This window comes from Chlorocebus sabaeus, chromosome 21 (genome assembly GCF_047675955.1).
Source record: "Chlorocebus sabaeus isolate Y175 chromosome 21, mChlSab1.0.hap1, whole genome shotgun sequence".
Classification (NCBI taxonomy): domain Eukaryota; kingdom Metazoa; phylum Chordata; class Mammalia; order Primates; family Cercopithecidae; genus Chlorocebus; species Chlorocebus sabaeus.
This window is the reverse complement of record NC_132924.1, coordinates 39503719-39521736: the sequence shown is the minus strand read 5'-3', so window position 1 is coordinate 39521736 and position 18018 is coordinate 39503719. Positions and strand designations below refer to the sequence as shown.

General features: G+C 37.2%; 1 protein-coding gene across 1 annotated transcript in view; it reads right to left on the bottom strand.

Moving 5' to 3' along the window:
- The window catches only part of RAPGEF5 (Rap guanine nucleotide exchange factor 5), a 238961-nt gene that overhangs the window by 181996 nt on the left and 38947 nt on the right, over window positions 1–18018 (bottom strand). The window contains exons 3-5 of the mRNA XM_007981904.3: window positions 16550–16656; window positions 11165–11286; window positions 9544–9712 (exon numbers count right to left, since the gene is read on the bottom strand). Of these exons, the coding sequence (XP_007980095.3) occupies window positions 9544–9712; window positions 11165–11286; window positions 16550–16656 (398 nt within the window). The remainder of the gene's footprint in view (window positions 1–9543; window positions 9713–11164; window positions 11287–16549; window positions 16657–18018) is intronic.

Genomic DNA, 18018 nt, shown 5'->3' with positions numbered 1-18018 from the left:
GGCCTCATAAAATGAATGTGAAACAGTCACTCCTCTTCAATTTTCTGAGAGACTGTATAGAAATGACATAATTTGTCTACAGCCATACAACTCTGATGGTGCCCGATCTTGTCCCATCTCAGAGGCTAAGCAGGACTGGGCCTGGTTTGTACTTGGATGGGAGAAATGACATAACTTATTTATTAAATGTTTACTTAAATCTGTCAGTAAACTTATGTAAGCCCATTGTTTCCTTGTTTGAAGTGTATCAACTACAAATTCAATTACTTTAGTATACATAATTCTATTCAGATTCTTCTTGAAGGACCATAGGTAGTTAATATCTTTCAAATAATTTTGTCCATTCCACCTAAGTTTTCAAATTAATGATCATATAGTTGCTAATAATATTCATTTCTTAGCTTTCAAATGTAACACTGCAGTGATATTCCCTCTTTCATTCTTGATATTGGTAATTTGTCTTTCTGTTTTCTTCAACACACTGGTTAGAGATTTTGCACTTTTTTTTTTTCAAAGAACCAACTTCATTTCATTAGTTGTTTTTCTAATTTCTTTTCACTTACATAGATTTTTATTATCTTTATTAATTCCTCCTTTCTGCTTGTTTTGGGTTTAGTTTGTTTTTCTTTGGCTAGCTTTCTGAGGTGGAAGCCCTGATCATTGATCTAAGACATTTACTGTTTCCTAATATAAGCATTAAACGCTATCGATTTTCCTCTAAGTATTGCTTTAGCTGCATCCCATAATTTTGAGCATGTTATGTTTTAATATACATTCTACACTAAATATTCCTTATTTCCTTTGGGACTTGCTCCTTCACCCATGAGTTACTTCAAAGTATGATGATTTCTAAATAGTAGGAGATTTTACAAATATCATTTTACCTTTAAATATATTATTGTATATGCCTTTTTATCCTTCCCCAGTTACCTTTTGTTATAATCGTAATATGTATTACATCTATGTACACTGAAAAGCCTGCCAAATATGTTTCCTTTCAATAGTCATATATATTTTAAAGAAATTAAAATAAAAATGCCTTTGATTTTTATCTAAATATCTACCACTTATGTAGCTTTTCCTTTATTCCTGAATTTCCAACTTTCCCTCTGATATTGTTTCTATTCAACCTGAAAATTTTCCTTTAGATTTCTTTTAGAAAAGGTAAGCTAGCAACAAATTCTGTTAGTTTTCCTTCATCTAAGAATGTCTATTTCACCTCCATTTTTAAAAACTATTTTCACTGTAGAGGATTGACAGTTCTTTTCTCCCCACCCCCCCCAACCCCCCCCCCCCCCCCCCCCACACACACACCTTGAAGACTTTCTTCCACTATCTTCTGGCCTCCATGGTTTCTAACATAAAACCTCTAATTATTTGAATCATTATTCCTCCTGTAGGTAATGTGTCATTTTACTCTAGCTACTTCCAAGATATTTTCATTATTTGTTTCTTAGTTGTTTTTAAGTATCTAGCAGTGTGTTTCTCTGAGTGCTCCTGTTTGGGGTTCACTGGACCTCTTGAATCTACAGATTTGTCTCTCACTGAATTTGGGAAGCTTTTGGCCATTATTTCTTTAAAAGTTTTTTTCTGCACCAATCTCTTTGTCCTCTCCTGGGATGCCAACATGTGTTAGACTTTACTACACTGTCCACCAAATCCCTGAGACAATTCATCTTTTTCAAGGTTTTTTTTTTTTTCTTGTCCTGCACACCGGATAATTTATAATGATCTATCTTCAGGTCACCTCTATTTTGCTATTGAACCAATTCAACAAACTTTTAACTTCAGGTATATTTCTCAGTTCTAAAACTACATTTCATTTATTTTTTATTTTCTATTTCCTGACTAAGAACTTCTCTCTATTCATTTGAAATTTGTTTACTTAATGGGGCATAGTTAAAATAGCTGCTATCAAGTCTTTAATAATTCCAATATCTGAGTCATCTCAGGGTTGACATTAATTGTTTTTCCTTTGACAAATGGTCATATTTTTCTGATTATTTTGTGTCAAGTAATTCTGTATTATATTCTGGCCATTTTGAACATGATGCTATACAGCCTCAATGATTCCAGCTGCAGTTCAGTTTTCAGTGCCTTTTCTATGGTACTTTGGGTCTGTCCCACAGATGTCCATCTCAGGAAACTCACATTTGTATAGTTCATACACAAAATTAATGAATCCCTTCCCTAGGTTTCTCCTCTCCTGGATTCCCCTATACTCTCAGACTAGCTGCAGCTCCTCTGCCCAGCTCTGACCAAAACCAAACAGAGTTTCTCCTTGTCTATTATCTGCCTGCACTGCCACCACCACAGAGCTCTGAACCTGGGACAAACCTGTAAGAAAAAAGGAGAATCAAGACAAGGATTTCTCCACCCACCCCACCCCATCACACTCTTCAAAACTATAGGGGCCCATTTTCCTGATTCTTCTTGCCAGAAATATGAGGTTTCTACTATAGATTTTGACAACTGTGCCACCACTGATCTCCCATTCTACAGCTGGGGCCTGCCTTTGAGGCAAAGCTGTGAAATAAAAGAAACGAAAAGGAAAAACTCACACCAGTGTAGGTCACTTCTCCAAAGTTTCACTTCGTCCCATAATCTGCCTGCTTTTATTTACTTTCCAGAGGCCTTGGGTAGTTATTGTCTGTAGTTTATCTAGAGGTTTCAGCTGTAATCAATACAAGAGATAGGCTCTAGTAGACTTGCTCCATCTTGGCCTGAACCTGTAGTTCCATCAATAGATTATTCTTCATAAGACTCTTCAATGGAATTCGTTATTATCTTGCCATAGTTAACATCTCATAAACAAGAGTCTAAAAAGTCAAGGTTTTCAGGGAAAAAATTAAGGGTAGATAGGCTGAAAATATGCATGTCAGTTCTATTCTTAAATGTAATAAGATAATGAAAATGTAGAAAACACAAAAGACAGGAATAACCTATAACAAAAACTAATTTTCAAAAGTTGGGAAGAGTTGAATATTCCACACAGTAATTACAGATTTTTTTATAAATTTAGAAATTCACTGTACGAAATATTTTCATTTCTCAGGAAATAATTTTGTTTTTTTTTCCCACAGCTTCAGAATCTTCATGATAAGCTCCTAGGTATCACTTGCGGCACCCAACTTCCCAGCTTGTCAGTTCTGTATGAACTGAGCTCAACCCCTGTTAGTTGCTGAAGGCCTTACATTATTTACATATCGTCATATCCCTCACAGGGCCAAACACGGAAGCTTAAGATCAGTAGATGCCTGGTGAGTAAGTCACTCCACGCAGTGCAAAAGTGACAAGTGGTTGTCTTTTCCCAGACCCTCTGCTCCCTCTTCCTCACCTAAACATTAAGAGAAGCAAATTCCACGATCTTGTAAATCCCTTGTGGATACCAATATGTGTGAAGCTAAATTTGTGAACTTTTCAGAAGTGTCAGCCAAGTGGCGACAGGCAGCATGTTTGGTAAAATCTTTTTATCACAGTAATATTAGCCAGTCAGGACAGAGAGGGGGTTGTTTCAGCAGAAGCCATGAGGCTTAACAGGGTGCATATGGGAGCCACAGCCAGACCTTAGGAGCATCAGCAATGCCAACAGACATCTAGGAAGGCCAATCAGCCAGGCGGCACCACCAGGCATTAATCAAGCTGACACCCAACTTACACCAGCCCCATGCTCCAACAGCAGACGCCAACAGAATGACAGGAACAGTTATATCTCAGGGGCACAAAGGAGCTGGCTGCCCATCCACTCGCAAGACTAGTGAGGACGAAAAAATGCCTACTCTGACAGGAGAGCCTCCCCTGTCCTTCTCTGCCAAGGTTAAGGCGCCCAGACCACTTGCCATGTACCCAGAGGCTACCTTGAAAAACAGAGAGAAATACAGAGACTGGGCTCTTTTACTAAAAGACATTAAAACATTAACTAGAGAGACTTTTTAAATTCCTATATTAGAATAACTTTACTAAAGGGTGCTTCTTCCCCCCACTCCTTTTTTTTTTATTGGCCATTCTGCAGGATGGCGGTTCATGTAGACAAACATCAGATCACTTAGAGAAAAACAAAGCAGCTACATTTTCTTTCCATATTTGAGCGTAATATGAGTTAAATTTTAGCAGTCCTCTGTCTTAATCACAGCATAAATGTTAACTATTGTGTAAGTGGTAGGATACAGTTTTATGCATTCAAGCTTCACAGACTGTCTATTCAAAGCCCTACCCACTCCCACCCCTGGCAAGCTGGGAGATGCTATAACCACAGCTGAATTGAAATAGTCAAGCTCCCTCACAGCCTAAAAGCCCAAACAAGGTAGTGTTACAAGCATCTTACCAGTCCCAAGGGAATTATTAGGCTGCCTTTTCCTACACTGTTATTTCATCATTCCTCACCAATTCTTCCCTGACTCTGCTTAAAATAAAAGAGCTAGAAACAGTACATTCTGGATAACTTGATTTGGCTCTCTGTTGGAAGGAGATACCATAACTGTTCTTTTTCCCCCCAGAGATAGTACCCTTGACAACCGATTCAGTCACTTTTTCCTAATTATCTATTCGGTTTGGGTATAAAAGTTATTTTGTATAAAATTCTGTTTCTTCAAAGTAGCTTAAAAACCTTGCAACAGCTTCATTTCCCCTCCTGCTTTAAAGACTCTTTCTTAAATGAGAAAAATCCCCTTTACTATTTTTAGAAATGCATTTATATGGAACAAAATTGTGTTTACTTAGAGACATTAAATGGTTTCCTTGCATTATTTTGAAGACACTTAGAAGATAGCAAATTAGAGGGGACTAATGTAGATAGGCTAACACAGGTAGGTATCAGTAGCCTTAGATGTCAAAAAGGTTATTAAAAGGAACACAAAATTGGGTTTTCACAAATGAATGGACAATGTAAGAATCAAGAGGGCACCTGAATAAAATGGATAGAAACAAAGCATCATAGAACTAAGAATGACATGGAAGCATGGATTTTTTTTTTTAATATAAAATGCAAGAGCAGTAAGTTACCGAAAGCAGTAATAACATGGACTGGAGACATCATGGAAGTTTTGTGGTCAAGGCAGGACTTGGGCTTCCCCTTGAGGGTTGGGTAGAATTTGACTGGGAAAAGGCAAGAAGAGCAGAGGAAAGAGCAAGAGTATCACACTGGCATGAGGAAGTAAAGAGGTGTGGGCTACGGGTGAAAAGAATGGGATAGGATCATGCATGTGCAACCACAGAAAGTACTGTGACAATGCAACTGAATGAGGACAATGTCCATGGACATCTTTTCTCTGATCATAGTTTATTCCAAGTCTAGATAAGCCAAAGCTTAGCTCTCCAAAATTAGGCCAAAAACATTCTACCATAACATAAAAGTTGGCTTATGATTGTAGTATTGAAAAAAAAAAAAAAAGGTATATACTGTCTCTCTCTAGAAGAGACCTGCAATGGTTCAATAATTTTATCTTTATGTATTTAGTACTTTAGAACAGACAGGTCCATAGGTTCCCCAATGACAATGTTTCTGTACAAGTCAGTTACTACTCCCAAGGGCACAAAATGCACAAATTGACACCAACAGAAGAAACTTGCTGATAAACATGGCATGCTATATAGCAATTCTCAACTCCAGAGCCTAAGATTTGTGTTTACAGTGACCAGTATGACAAAAGACTGCAAGTAATCTGGAGTTACTATTAGGAAGAAAATTTAAAAATTTTTCATTTTCAGAAATTAGAGTAGACCCAGGGTTGCTCTATAACAAGGTCATTTCACTGGCATTCCAATTTGTTTTCCGAATGGGGGAGAAGGAGGTGGAGTTAAATCACGAGGACAGCTTGCAAGTTTATTTCCACAGTCCTAAGCCCCGGTGAATCTGGGCATGCCCATGGGATTATGCACACCTCCATCTTGTGTGCAGGACAGAAAAGGCTGAGAGGAGCTGCTGGAGAACACCAGTCCCAAACAATCACAGCCAGCCACAGCCACCTCTGGTTTAAAACCATGTCACTCCTTTTTAGGAAGCTTGTTAAAGTTCATTGAACTGCTCCTTGACTTTTCTCAGGATTCTTTTGACCTATATTAAGAGCATATCACAATAAAGGACATTTCCTAGAGTCAGACCAATTGAATGATATCTGAATTCTGCTTTCCTATTGCAAGGCCCTTTATAGACAGTGGTGATGGGAAATCCATAATTGTTTCACTAGAGCTTAACACTTTTATAGTTTCTGTTTATAATTTTATAGGAAGGGGTCCTAGAACGATCCCCATAACTTCTGGGGAAGGACACATAATATCAGATGTTAAAAGCACAGTCATTAAAGCCAGATACACACAGATTCAAACACTAAAACTCCACTTAATCCTTGTGTGACCTTGGACGGGTTACCCGATCTCTGACCTAATTTCCTCTCTTATTTAATAGAGATAATAATAGTACCTGTCTTATAACATTCTCCTGAAAGTAAAATAATGAATATAAAGCATTTAGCACAGTGCCTGACATAAAATACATTCTCTACAATCAACCTTTCTATTAGCACAGTCTCATTAATATTCTGAAACTTATTTATTCTCCTAAAAACAGTCCATATTAACTATTCAGTATTGTCATTTAACATATTTTATTTTTTCTCTTTTTTTATTTTTCTGGGTACATAGTAGGTATATATATATTTATGGGGTACATGAGATGTTTCCATACAGGCATGTAGTGTGAAATAAGCATATCAAGGAGAATGGGATACCTATCCTCTCAAGCATTTATCCTTTGAGTTACAAAGAATCCAATTGCACTCTTTAAGCTATTTAAAAATGTACAATTAGGTTATTATTGAGTATAGTCACCCTGTTGTGCTATCAAAGAGTGGGCCTTATTCATTCTTTCCAACATTTTTGGTAACCATTAACCATCCACGCCTCCCCACTAACCCACAATTACCCTTCCTAGCCTCTCGTAACCATCCTTCTACTGTGTTCATGAGTTCAATTGCTTTCATTTTTAGACCCCACAAATAAGAACATGCAATGTTTGTCTTTCTGTGCCTGGCTTATGTCATTCAACATAATGCCCTCCAATTCCATCCATGTTGTTGCAAATGACTATATCTCATTCTTTTTCAAGGCTGAATAGTACTCCATTGTGTATATGTACCACATTTTCTTTATCCATTCATCTGTTGATAGATGATGAAGTTGCTTCCAAATCTCAGCTATTGTGGACAGTGATGCAATAAACATAGGAGTGCAGGTATCTTTTTGATATATAACCTTTCTTTTGGGTATACACCCAGCAGTGGGACTGCTGGATACCATAGTAGCTCAATTTTTACTTTTTTGAGAAACTTCAAACTGTTCTCCATAATGGTTGTACTAATTTACATCCCCACCAACAGTGTACAAGGGTTCCCTTTTCTCTACATCCTCCCCAGCATTTATAATTGCAGTCTTTTGAACATAAGCCATTGTCTTTTGAATATAAGCCATTTTAACTGGGGTGAAATGATATCTCACTGTAGTTTTGATTTGCATTTCTCTGATGATCAGTGGTATTGAACACCTTTTCATAAACCTGTTTGTCATTTGTATGTCTTTTTTTGATAAATGTCTATTCAGATCTTTTGCCCATTTTTAAATTGAATCATTAGATTTTTTCCTATAGAGTTGTTTGAGTTCCTTATATATTCTGGTCATTAATCACTTGCCAGATAGGTAGCTTGCAAATATTTTCTCCCATTCTGTGGGTTGTCCCTTCACTTTGTTCATTGTATCCTTGCTGTGCAGGATGATTTTCAACTTAATGTGATCCCATTTGTCCATGTTTGTGTTAGTTGCCTGTGCTTGTGGAGTATTGCTCAAGAAATTTTTACCCAGATCAATTTCCTGAAAATTTCCCCCAATCTTGTAGTTTCATAGTTTGAGCTCTAAAAGTCTTTAAACCATTTTGATTAGATTTTTATATATGGTGAGAGACAGGGGTCTAGTTTCATTCTTCTGCATATGGATAGCCAGCTTTCCCAGCACCATTTATTAAAGAGACTATGTCTTCCCCAGTGTATGTCTTGGTACCTTGTTGAAAATGAGTTCACTGTAGGTGTGTGGGTTTGTTTCTGGGTTCTCCATTCTGTTCCATTGATCTGTGTGCCTGTTTTCATGCAATTACCACACTGTTTTGGTTACTATAGCTCTGTAGCATAATTTGAAGTCAGGTAATGTGATACCTCCAGTTTTGTTGTTTTTGCTTAGGGTAGCCTTGGCTATTCCGGATCTTTTGTGGTTTCATATAAATTTTAGGATTGTTTTTTCTATTTCTGGGAAGAATGCCATTGGTAGTTTGGTTGGGATTGCACTGAATCTGTAGATTGCTTTGGTAGTATGGATATTTTAACAATATTGATTATTCTAATCCATGAACATGAATTCCTTTTTTGGTGTCCTCTTGAATTTCTTTCATCAGTGTTTACAATTCTCATTACAGAGATCTTTCACTTATTTGGTTAGTTCCTAGGTATTTAATTTTATTTGTGACTATTGTACATGCTGGTGTAAATGGTGGGGGCAAGGTGGTATCAGTGACTCAGGACTGTTTTTTCTATCTCTTCAGTGCTCCTTTCAGCAATATGGAACTAAAACCAGGTATTATGAGTGCTCACCTGATTTTTGGTTCTTACGAAAGTGTTTTTTTCTGTGTAGGCAGTTATTAAATTAGTGTCCTTGCCTGGGGGACAATTGGTGGAGACTTCAATTCCCTCATCTTGCTCTGCCTCCTTCTCAACAGTCAATTGTCATTTTTTTTTTAACTAATAAGAGTTGCCCTTGTTATGGTTATACAGGTATTTCTCTCTGAACCTACTTTCTTATCTATGACATAAAGACCATACCACTTGGCCTGCTAATATCATGGAATTGAAAGAGTCAACAATACGGGAAAGCATTCTGGAAACTGAAGTGTTCTGCATAAGTAAAAGTTTTTAACTGATATTTTAATCCATAACTCATAATTCTAAAATAAGCTATCACCATGGATAAACAAAGGTATGTCAGAATCACCACATCATGACTCAAGTCCTGTTCCCAAGCCTTCCCTAATTAATTTTAATTCATTTTAATCATATAGTGACTCAGTATCTTCATGCGATAATGATTCACGTGTTTTAATTTGCCAAATGTTGCTTCCAGATTATTTTCAGAAACATTCTGTTGAGCTCTTAGGAAAGTCACGACTTGGATAGCAAATAGGATGGGAGTTATTATTTTATTCCAACTTCAGCCCAATCATATGTTTTTTCCTAATTTAGATCACCTACTCCTATAACGATGATAATTTAGAAACCACATGGTACAGATGGTGAGGCATAGGCTTCTGGGATTTGAATACCAGTCATTTATTAGCTTGATTTAATTTTCCGCAATTTATTTTATCTTTCTAAATGTGCATCTGAAAAATGGGGACAGTAACTCCCTCTTAAATGAGACAGTGATCTTAAAGAGCAGAATATAGTCCCTGGACATGGTAAATGTTGTCTAAGTGTAAGAATACAATGGCACAAGAGAGCATCTACTTACAGCTCACAGATGCCAGCTCTAGCAGGAATGAGAGGCACAAGTTGCAGTAAAAGCTTGACACCATTTTGCCATTCTTCTTCTCTTTCAAATTCACAGTACAAGTAGCTACATTCATCAGAGGAAAACTGGTAGAAAACATAAGTATCTTGAAAGTATAGATGCTGGTCCACTGTTTGAAACAAAAAATGTACAGATCAGTTTTTTAAAGGATATTACTCAGACAGCAATAATTCAAATGATAAACTGAAAGCCCTAATAATCGGGAGAAATCAGGGTTAAGACTATAATTACACATTCTAAGCTCATTCATGTTTATAATCCCATTGAAGTGGAAAGGACTTACTGGCTAGTCTATTTTTACTACTAGAAGTTCTGGCCAGCATATTCACATGTATTTTATATTTTTTCTACTTCAGAGATAGGTGCAGATAAAATCAATAACAATTCAAAGAGGATAGGGAGAAATCTTTTTTAGTGTCCCAAAGCAAATTAGTACATTGAATTAATTTAGTAATACAGAAATTCAACACAATGGCAAGTTTTAGATCAATGGTTCTCAACTAAGGGTGACTGTGCCTCCCCCAGGGGATATTCGGTGATGTCTAGACATTTTTGGTTGTTACATTTGGGGTGCAAGGTGCACTGGTATTGGAGGGTGGAAGAAAGGGATGCTGTTCAAAAAAAACACAAACCCTACAATGTACAGGACAGCCCTTCACAACAAAGAATTATCTAACCCAAATGTCAATACTACCAAGGTGGGGAAATCCTGCTTTAAAGGAATCAAGAGCTAGAGATTTTTCCAAAAAGCACTAGTACAAAATGTTTTGCTAACCAAAACCCTGAAACTATCAATATGCTAATAATACCTCCATTCCTCAAAGGTAGTTAACTAATTTTATAAATAAGAGTATTAGGTGCTAGGTACTATTGACTAAGATTACACCCACATCCATATCTGTACCATTCTTTCACAACAAGACTAGGGGTATGCCCTTGATATTTATTACCTATAGGGAAAAAAGGGCTTTTCAGTGACCAACTAGCAGCTGACAGACTAGGCTAAATAAAGAATCCAGATTGCTCAGTTTCTAATCCTTCAATTCTCTGGGCTCAACTAAGAAAAGAGATATCCATCATCTATTTTAGTTCCCAGTTAACATTTATTTTCTGTTCAGTCTAAACAGCTAATTTTCATAGGTCATATCTCTAAGTGTACATGATTACTTAGTGAATTAAAATGGCATAACATCCCACTCACAAAATCAGTTTCTGATGATTATCCTAAGTACAAGATAAATCACACACTAAAGATGTCACTGATTTTGAAAAAAGTTTGTAAGCAGCATTTTTGAGTTCAGAAGAAGGGAGGTAGAGGAAGGACTCCTACAGGTATTATTAGTCTATGAATCAGCAAGTATCTAATAATTTTTACAAGAAGTCTAAGAGAAATAAGTGAATCAAAAGATGACCTGTCACTTAGAAAATAAGAGAGAATACAAATATTTATCTTCAAAAATAATTTCCATCCAGATTGTAACACCCTCTAGAAAATCAAGTGTATTTTTGTCTGATAGCTTAATAAAATAATGATGCTGTGCCTTCAAGACATAATACTAACCTGATAACATAATTCCCATGTCCAGTAGGAGTTGCCAGACTCCTATGGCCATAGATCTGCACTGGACAAAAGGACAGTGTTCTAGAAGCCAGTCTACCAGTTCTGACCCAACGCAGCTCCTCCTGAACAAAAGCAAAGCCATTCACAGTAAGATACTGCTGACATTCGTTCGCCAAAAAAATTGATATATAATACCTTTTCTTTCATGTGCTTGCTTTTTTTCAAACAAGCAACCCAAGAATAAATGGCATATACCTCTTATTCATCTTTCAGATTAAATTTCAAATATTGCTTCCTTAGGGAAACAAGAGTCAAATTGTCTTCTACTTTTTCATCAAATCACTTAACATTTAATAAGTATATATCTTTACAAATGAACAATATCTGCTTCTCCCACTAGAGAAAAATTTTCAGGAGAGTAGGGACTTTATATAACTCACTATTAATTCCCAACAATTAGAACAGTCCACAATACACAGTAAGTTCTCAAAATATACTTGTTTGAAAAAAGAAGGAATACATTTAGCAGCCTTTTATATAAAGATAATGCTTTTACCTTGGTAAGCTACATACCTCAAGTTGGTGGTGATAAACTTTGGTTCAACTATTTATAGATTTTTATCTAGTCCTTTTGAGAACAAAATTCCAAGGTTAGACAAAATTGGGACCATAGTCAGTAGTATACAGTTTTGTCTGCTACTCTTCAAACAAAGACTGAACCCTAAAGTTTACTCTAAGAACAATAAATTTGATTGTTAATCTTTTTAATATAATCCATGTAACTAGTTAAGCAGCCCAGGTCACATAACCATAAACCAAGATGTGTTGGATTCCACTAACCATGCATGAGAAATTACCTTTGTAATCTGTCTTAAAACACACAACTATATTCAAAAAAATGTCATAACCTGGGTATTACAGGCAGTATCATCATGCCTACTTTTCAAATACAGATGAGTCTCAGGGGGAAAACAAAAAGAAAAACTTCTGAAATGTTTTGTCATTTGCACAAATTTTATCAAATTTCACTCTCCCTCATGAGAAAAGATCATGAAAAAAAATTTTTTTTGCGTCAGGGTCATGCTCTGTCACCCAGGGTGGAGTGCTGCGGCGCAATCTCAACTTACTGCAAACTCTGCCGCCTAGACTTGAGATATCCTCCCACCTAAGCCTCCTGAGTAGCTGGGAGTACAGGTGCTCACTACTGGCTAATTTTGTTCTTTGTAGAGACTGAGTTTCGCCATGTTGCCCAGACTGGTCTCCAACTCCTGAGCTCAAGTGATCCACCTGCCTCGGCTACCCAAACTGCTGAGATTATAGGTATGAGCCAAGTGCCTGGCCAAAATGTTTTTTTTTTAAATAATGTATCCTATAATGACTATCTTTATATGCAGTACTGAAGGACCAAGAGATGCCAACATTTATTTGTATTTCTAAAGTAGAAAAATACTGCCTATTTTGTTCTTTTATGATTGGCATAGTTACAAATACCCTAGAATCACACCATAACCAACAATATGAACTGCCATGGATGCTACATTTTCTGGGGTGAAGAAAAATAAAGTAGTAAACTTTTCTGCTGAGATATTTGATCAAAAATCCTAGCTTTTCATCAAAAGCTAGAATATATTTGGTGAAGTGTCACATTTGAAAGATACTCTAAGGCAATTAAGCCAATTCTAGACATGTTCAGTTGCAGGTTAGCGTATGACAGCATAAAGATTAACAGTCACATATATGGATTGTTTTTAGAGAAAATGAGAAAACAGATGGCAACAAAACAGGCAATTAGACCAAAGAGTCAAGATTAACTTCTAATTCTACAGGATACCTTTCATGTTAAAGGTTCAAAGTGTTAATTAACTAATTAATTCCCCAACACCTCTGCCAATTAGCCAGCATCTCAGGGCTTTGAAAGCACTTTTATCTCATGGATTTAATACTGTATCATCTTAATTCATATTCTCAAAACAATGCAGCTCCTTAGCCTGCTCTGAGTGTCTGACATCACCTGGACTATGAAAGCACACAGTAAAACATTCACTAAACAAACTAAACTGTCAAACTGCAAAGGGGGCTAGATGGATACAGCTGCTTGTTTGTTCCCAGGTGATAAGGAAGAAGCTTCTTAGAACAGGGCTTCTCAAAACTCTGCTTAGGAGTCACCTGGGTGATGTTCTTAAAGTATAGATTCTGACGCGGTAAGACTGGGTGGGACCTCAGATTCCGCATTCCCTTTTTTTTTTTTTTTTTTGAGACTGAGTTTCACGCATGTTGCCCAGACTGGAATGCAATAGTGCGATCTCGGCTCACTGCAAACTCTGCCTCCCGGGTTCAAGTGATTCTCCTGCCTCACCCCCCAAGTAGCTAGGATTATAGGCATCTGCCACCACACCCAGCTAATTTTTATATTTTTAGTAGAGCTGGGGTTGCATCATGTTGGCCAGGTCTCGAACTCCTGACCTCAGGTGATCCACCCGCCTTGGCCTCCCAAAGTGCTGGGATTATAGACATGAGCCACCATGCCCGGCCAGATTCCACATTCCTAACAGGCTCTCAGGTGATGCTGGTGACCTCAAAGCCCCAATCTCCCATATCTCCCTTCTCAATAGGAAGGGTTCACTCTGTTTTGGGGAGGCAGGGCTCTGACTCAATATGGCAGAACACAGCACTGTCAGGACAATATTAATTAAAAACTGAGCCCCACTCTCAGAGCAAGCTACTGTTTCTGTTGCACGTGATCCCTTTCTATTCCCCCCACTGGCTTTATCAAGTGATGTTTTAAATCACTTATAAGGATTCACCTACCCCAGGGCAAACATTTAGGAGTAAATTATACACTATCATTTATATCACCAAAGCATACAAAATGAGGTGGCATTGTCTCTGCATTTAACGCCTTGTCCCCATGCCTGCTACAATCTGGTTAAAATACCTAAATCCACAGGACTTAGGGGAGAGCAGTGAGGAAGAAAACAGAGACGGTTGGAACAGAGCAATCGAAACACAGACAGCAGTTCCTACCCACAGTATATTTTCAGTCTTGCACTCAATCCAGAAACTGCTCCAAGTACATGCAGATCTAACTCCAGTTTCAATCAAGGTAGAAACATTGTGATATGGAGGTGATCAGCTCAAAGCCCATGTGACGGCTTAACAAAACATGAATTTACCCAATCTCCAGAGTGGAAAATGTGATTTGTCTTAGCATCCTCCTGTCTCTAGTTAGACTTTTAGCAATTAATTCATAGTAACGCAGACACTAATCTTTAAAATAAATCAGGTGATGGTATTTAGTGATGTATTCGTGCAAAACAAATGATGTCTCAAAAACCAGTGTGATTCTTCCTACAGTACAAAGTGAACAGAAAGCATTTCAAAGTTTTGAAAGTGAGTTCTCATGCAGTATATGGGGAATATTTTACCTCAATTTACTATCAGACAAATGAAAATGATTCATCCCTAGGTAATCACATGAGCATTTCATGTTTAAACCCAGAATATTAATCAGTCCTTAGATTAGAAAAGAATAGTGGTCCTGGCCGGATCACAGGAAAACACATGCTCTCCCCATTCTATTCCTGTTAAATCCTAAATCTGTTCTAATTTGGATAGATGGCTTTTTTCCATGAACCTGATTAATGTTCATCTCCCAGTCCTTTTTCAATCTCTATCCACGGAGATCCAATAAAGAGGAAAAAAATGAGAATAATGATCAATGTTACACATGGCCTCATGTAAATAAAATGAATCCTGTGAGCTTGCTCATGACTATACTCAAAGACTTACAAATATAAATTTAGTCTTTTAAAAAAGGAGAAGTCAGATGTTTCTAATGGTGATGCCATCATCTATTTTTTAAAGTGAGTTTCTATGTGAAGTAGTCCAACCACCATAGCCCTTTTACTCCCTGTCCTGTCTACTTGGTCTGGGCTCTAACCTCATGGTTCTCAGACCTTGGCCTATGAATCCCTAATAGGAGGAAAACGGTAGATCTTGGAGCTTTTTAAAGAGCTCCATGACTCCATACACACAAAAGCATTATTTGTAAACAGAATAGGCATGTCTAGCCTATGGCATATTTTTCAAAACCTATGTAAATGCTAATGTGATTCATTAAATGTGCTTAAAGTGTTAATTCACTGGGGTTTCTCATCACACTTTGGATTTGCTCAATTAATGGCTCAGAAGAATATAGAGTCTGCCAAGTTTGTGATGTTAAAAAATGGTTGCAGGGAATGGTTACTGACTGAAAAGAGGCATGAAGGAACTTTCTGAGGTATGAAAATCTACTATATCTGGATAGTGGCTAAATGGATAATGATTACACAGGTGTGTAATAAATAGAAGTTCAAGCTGTACATTTAAGATTTGCATATTTTACTATACAAAAATTATGCCTCAGTACAAAGGGAGTCGGTGGTCTTACTCTGATAGTCTGGGGATTACTATCCCAAAATCCGAAGCCATGATAAAATATTTTCCATCTCCAGCAAACAGAAAAAACAGAAATATTACAATGAGTTTATCATAAAGCTAAGTTTATTTAACATAAAGGAACATCCTTTATTCTGAGAACTTTCTACTTTTTTGGTGTCATGAATTCTGAGTACTCTTCCTACTTTTGATGGGTATTACATGCCATTTCTTTGAAATAGAATGGTGATAACAAATGGTAGTGGTTTTTCTTTTTGTTTTCTGTCATAGTTTTGGTATCATTTGGTGTGGTTTAATATCTTTATCTGGCAAAACAAAAAGCTAATAATTTGCTTTTGGTTTTTTTCTTTAAATTGTTCCATAAAATGAAAACATACACACCAAGTTTTCTAAGTGACCATGCCCTTGGTCCAGCTGTACTTTAAAACTGGCCATTTACCCAACTGTTTACCTTCATACCTCTGTCAAGGTAGACACCTGCCATCCCTATACCAACCTGTCTCTCCCTGCTCCTTACGCACTCAAGGAGGAGGCCCACTCTCACCTGGAGAGTTGGAGCAGGTCTCTGCTCAAGGCATCCTTTCAGGGCCTCAATAAGGTCCCTAAAGAGGGGATCTATATTTATTAAAGTCCCTAATGTAGCACCACCCCCTCACCTGCTGCAAAATATCATGTCCCAGAGGAAGCAGAGCAGAGACTGTCTCAGGAGCCCATCCACACTTGGGGCTGGAAATTCCATACCCTAACTTCAGAACAGGATTCAAACTGTAAACAAATGCATGACTAAGTTTAATGAAAAGTCAGCACCAGTTTCCTCAATAGAACAAACAAACCCTCCTACTACTGATATTGTCCACCTCTCTTTGATCAAGGTTACAATTTTTAACACAGGGTGGGTTTTTTTCCCTCAAAGAGAATTTCTGACAAGGTGTTAGAAAACTGTGTTACCTGTAAAACCCCTTGAGGTTCACTCTGTCCTTTATCAGGTCAGCTGCTTGAACGATAATAATATTCCTCAGTGCTCTTCCTGCACAAGAAGAATTCTCTCCATAAATCTAAATGGAAAAGACAAACAGTCACTGTAAATATAGAATAATGTGACAATTTGTGAGCTACCAATAGCATACTCTCTTTCTATATATATGTATATATATGATGATAACCAAGTCCATAAGGTTGAGACATATTTTAGCCAATATAGCTATAAACCTATAACTATCTTACTTTATTTTAGCTACCGGTCCACTTACACTACTAAGCTATCACTATTCTCCAAATGCTAACCTGCTTTATTTAACCACAGCTATAAATAATTTTCTTTTATACAAAGTTTTCAGTGTAAATCATCCACTGTTTTTTAAATACAATATTTATATCGATACAGCAAATTGAAGAATTTATATTATGTATTAAGTCTGCATATTGATAATGCAAACACACACAGGTCTTGGAAGATGGAAAAACAATTTTCTTCCCTATCTAGCGAACATCTCGAACCATGACACAATTTGACAGCAGGCTGCTTTACTCTTAAGCTTCATTCAACTGCAGAGTTCACAGCCAATTCCAAGCATCTGGTTTCATCTACTTCACAATTCCATCTATCAGATAAAAATTTCATTTAACTTACTTTTTTTAATCTTCTAATTCTCCCATATGAGTCTCTGGTTCTTAGAGGATGGAGAAGGGTAGTTCTTAGATCTAGAGGGGGCTAGGTCCCACTTTATAATACTACCTCCTACTCTATAACTAGCACCTTCCTCCAAAGCACAATGCTGTTTCACAAGCAAACGGGGCTAAGTGAAAATAAGCTGCCTTCCTAAGGTTTATGAAAATTTATATTGGGGGTACATGCCTACATAGTTTCACTTTTTTCTTGGTAAACTTTTTATGTACCTACTATATATATATGTGTATACACACACACACATACATACATATATACATATACACAATACACATGTGTATATATACACAGACATATACATATATATATATATATTTTTTTTTTTTTTTGAGACAGGGTCTTGCTCTGTCACCCAACCTGGAGTTCAGTGGCAAGATCATGGCTCACTGCAGCCTAGACTTCCCAAACTCAATCAATCTTCCCACCTCAGCCTCCTGAGTAGCTGGAACTACAAGCACACACCATCAAGCCCAGCTAATATTTGTATTTTTTTTTTTTTTTTTTTTTTGTAGAGACAGGTCTCCCCATGCTGCTCAGGCTGGTCTTGAACTCCTGGGCTCACATAATCTGCCCACCTCGACCTCCCAAAGAGCTGGAATTTCACGTGTGAGCAACTGCACCTGGCCGAAATATTTGACATCTTCTCTCAAGGCAAACAAATTGATAATATAATGATTATGATTTGACTGGGAACATCCACCCCATCCTTATACCTCCTTAATTTTCCTGA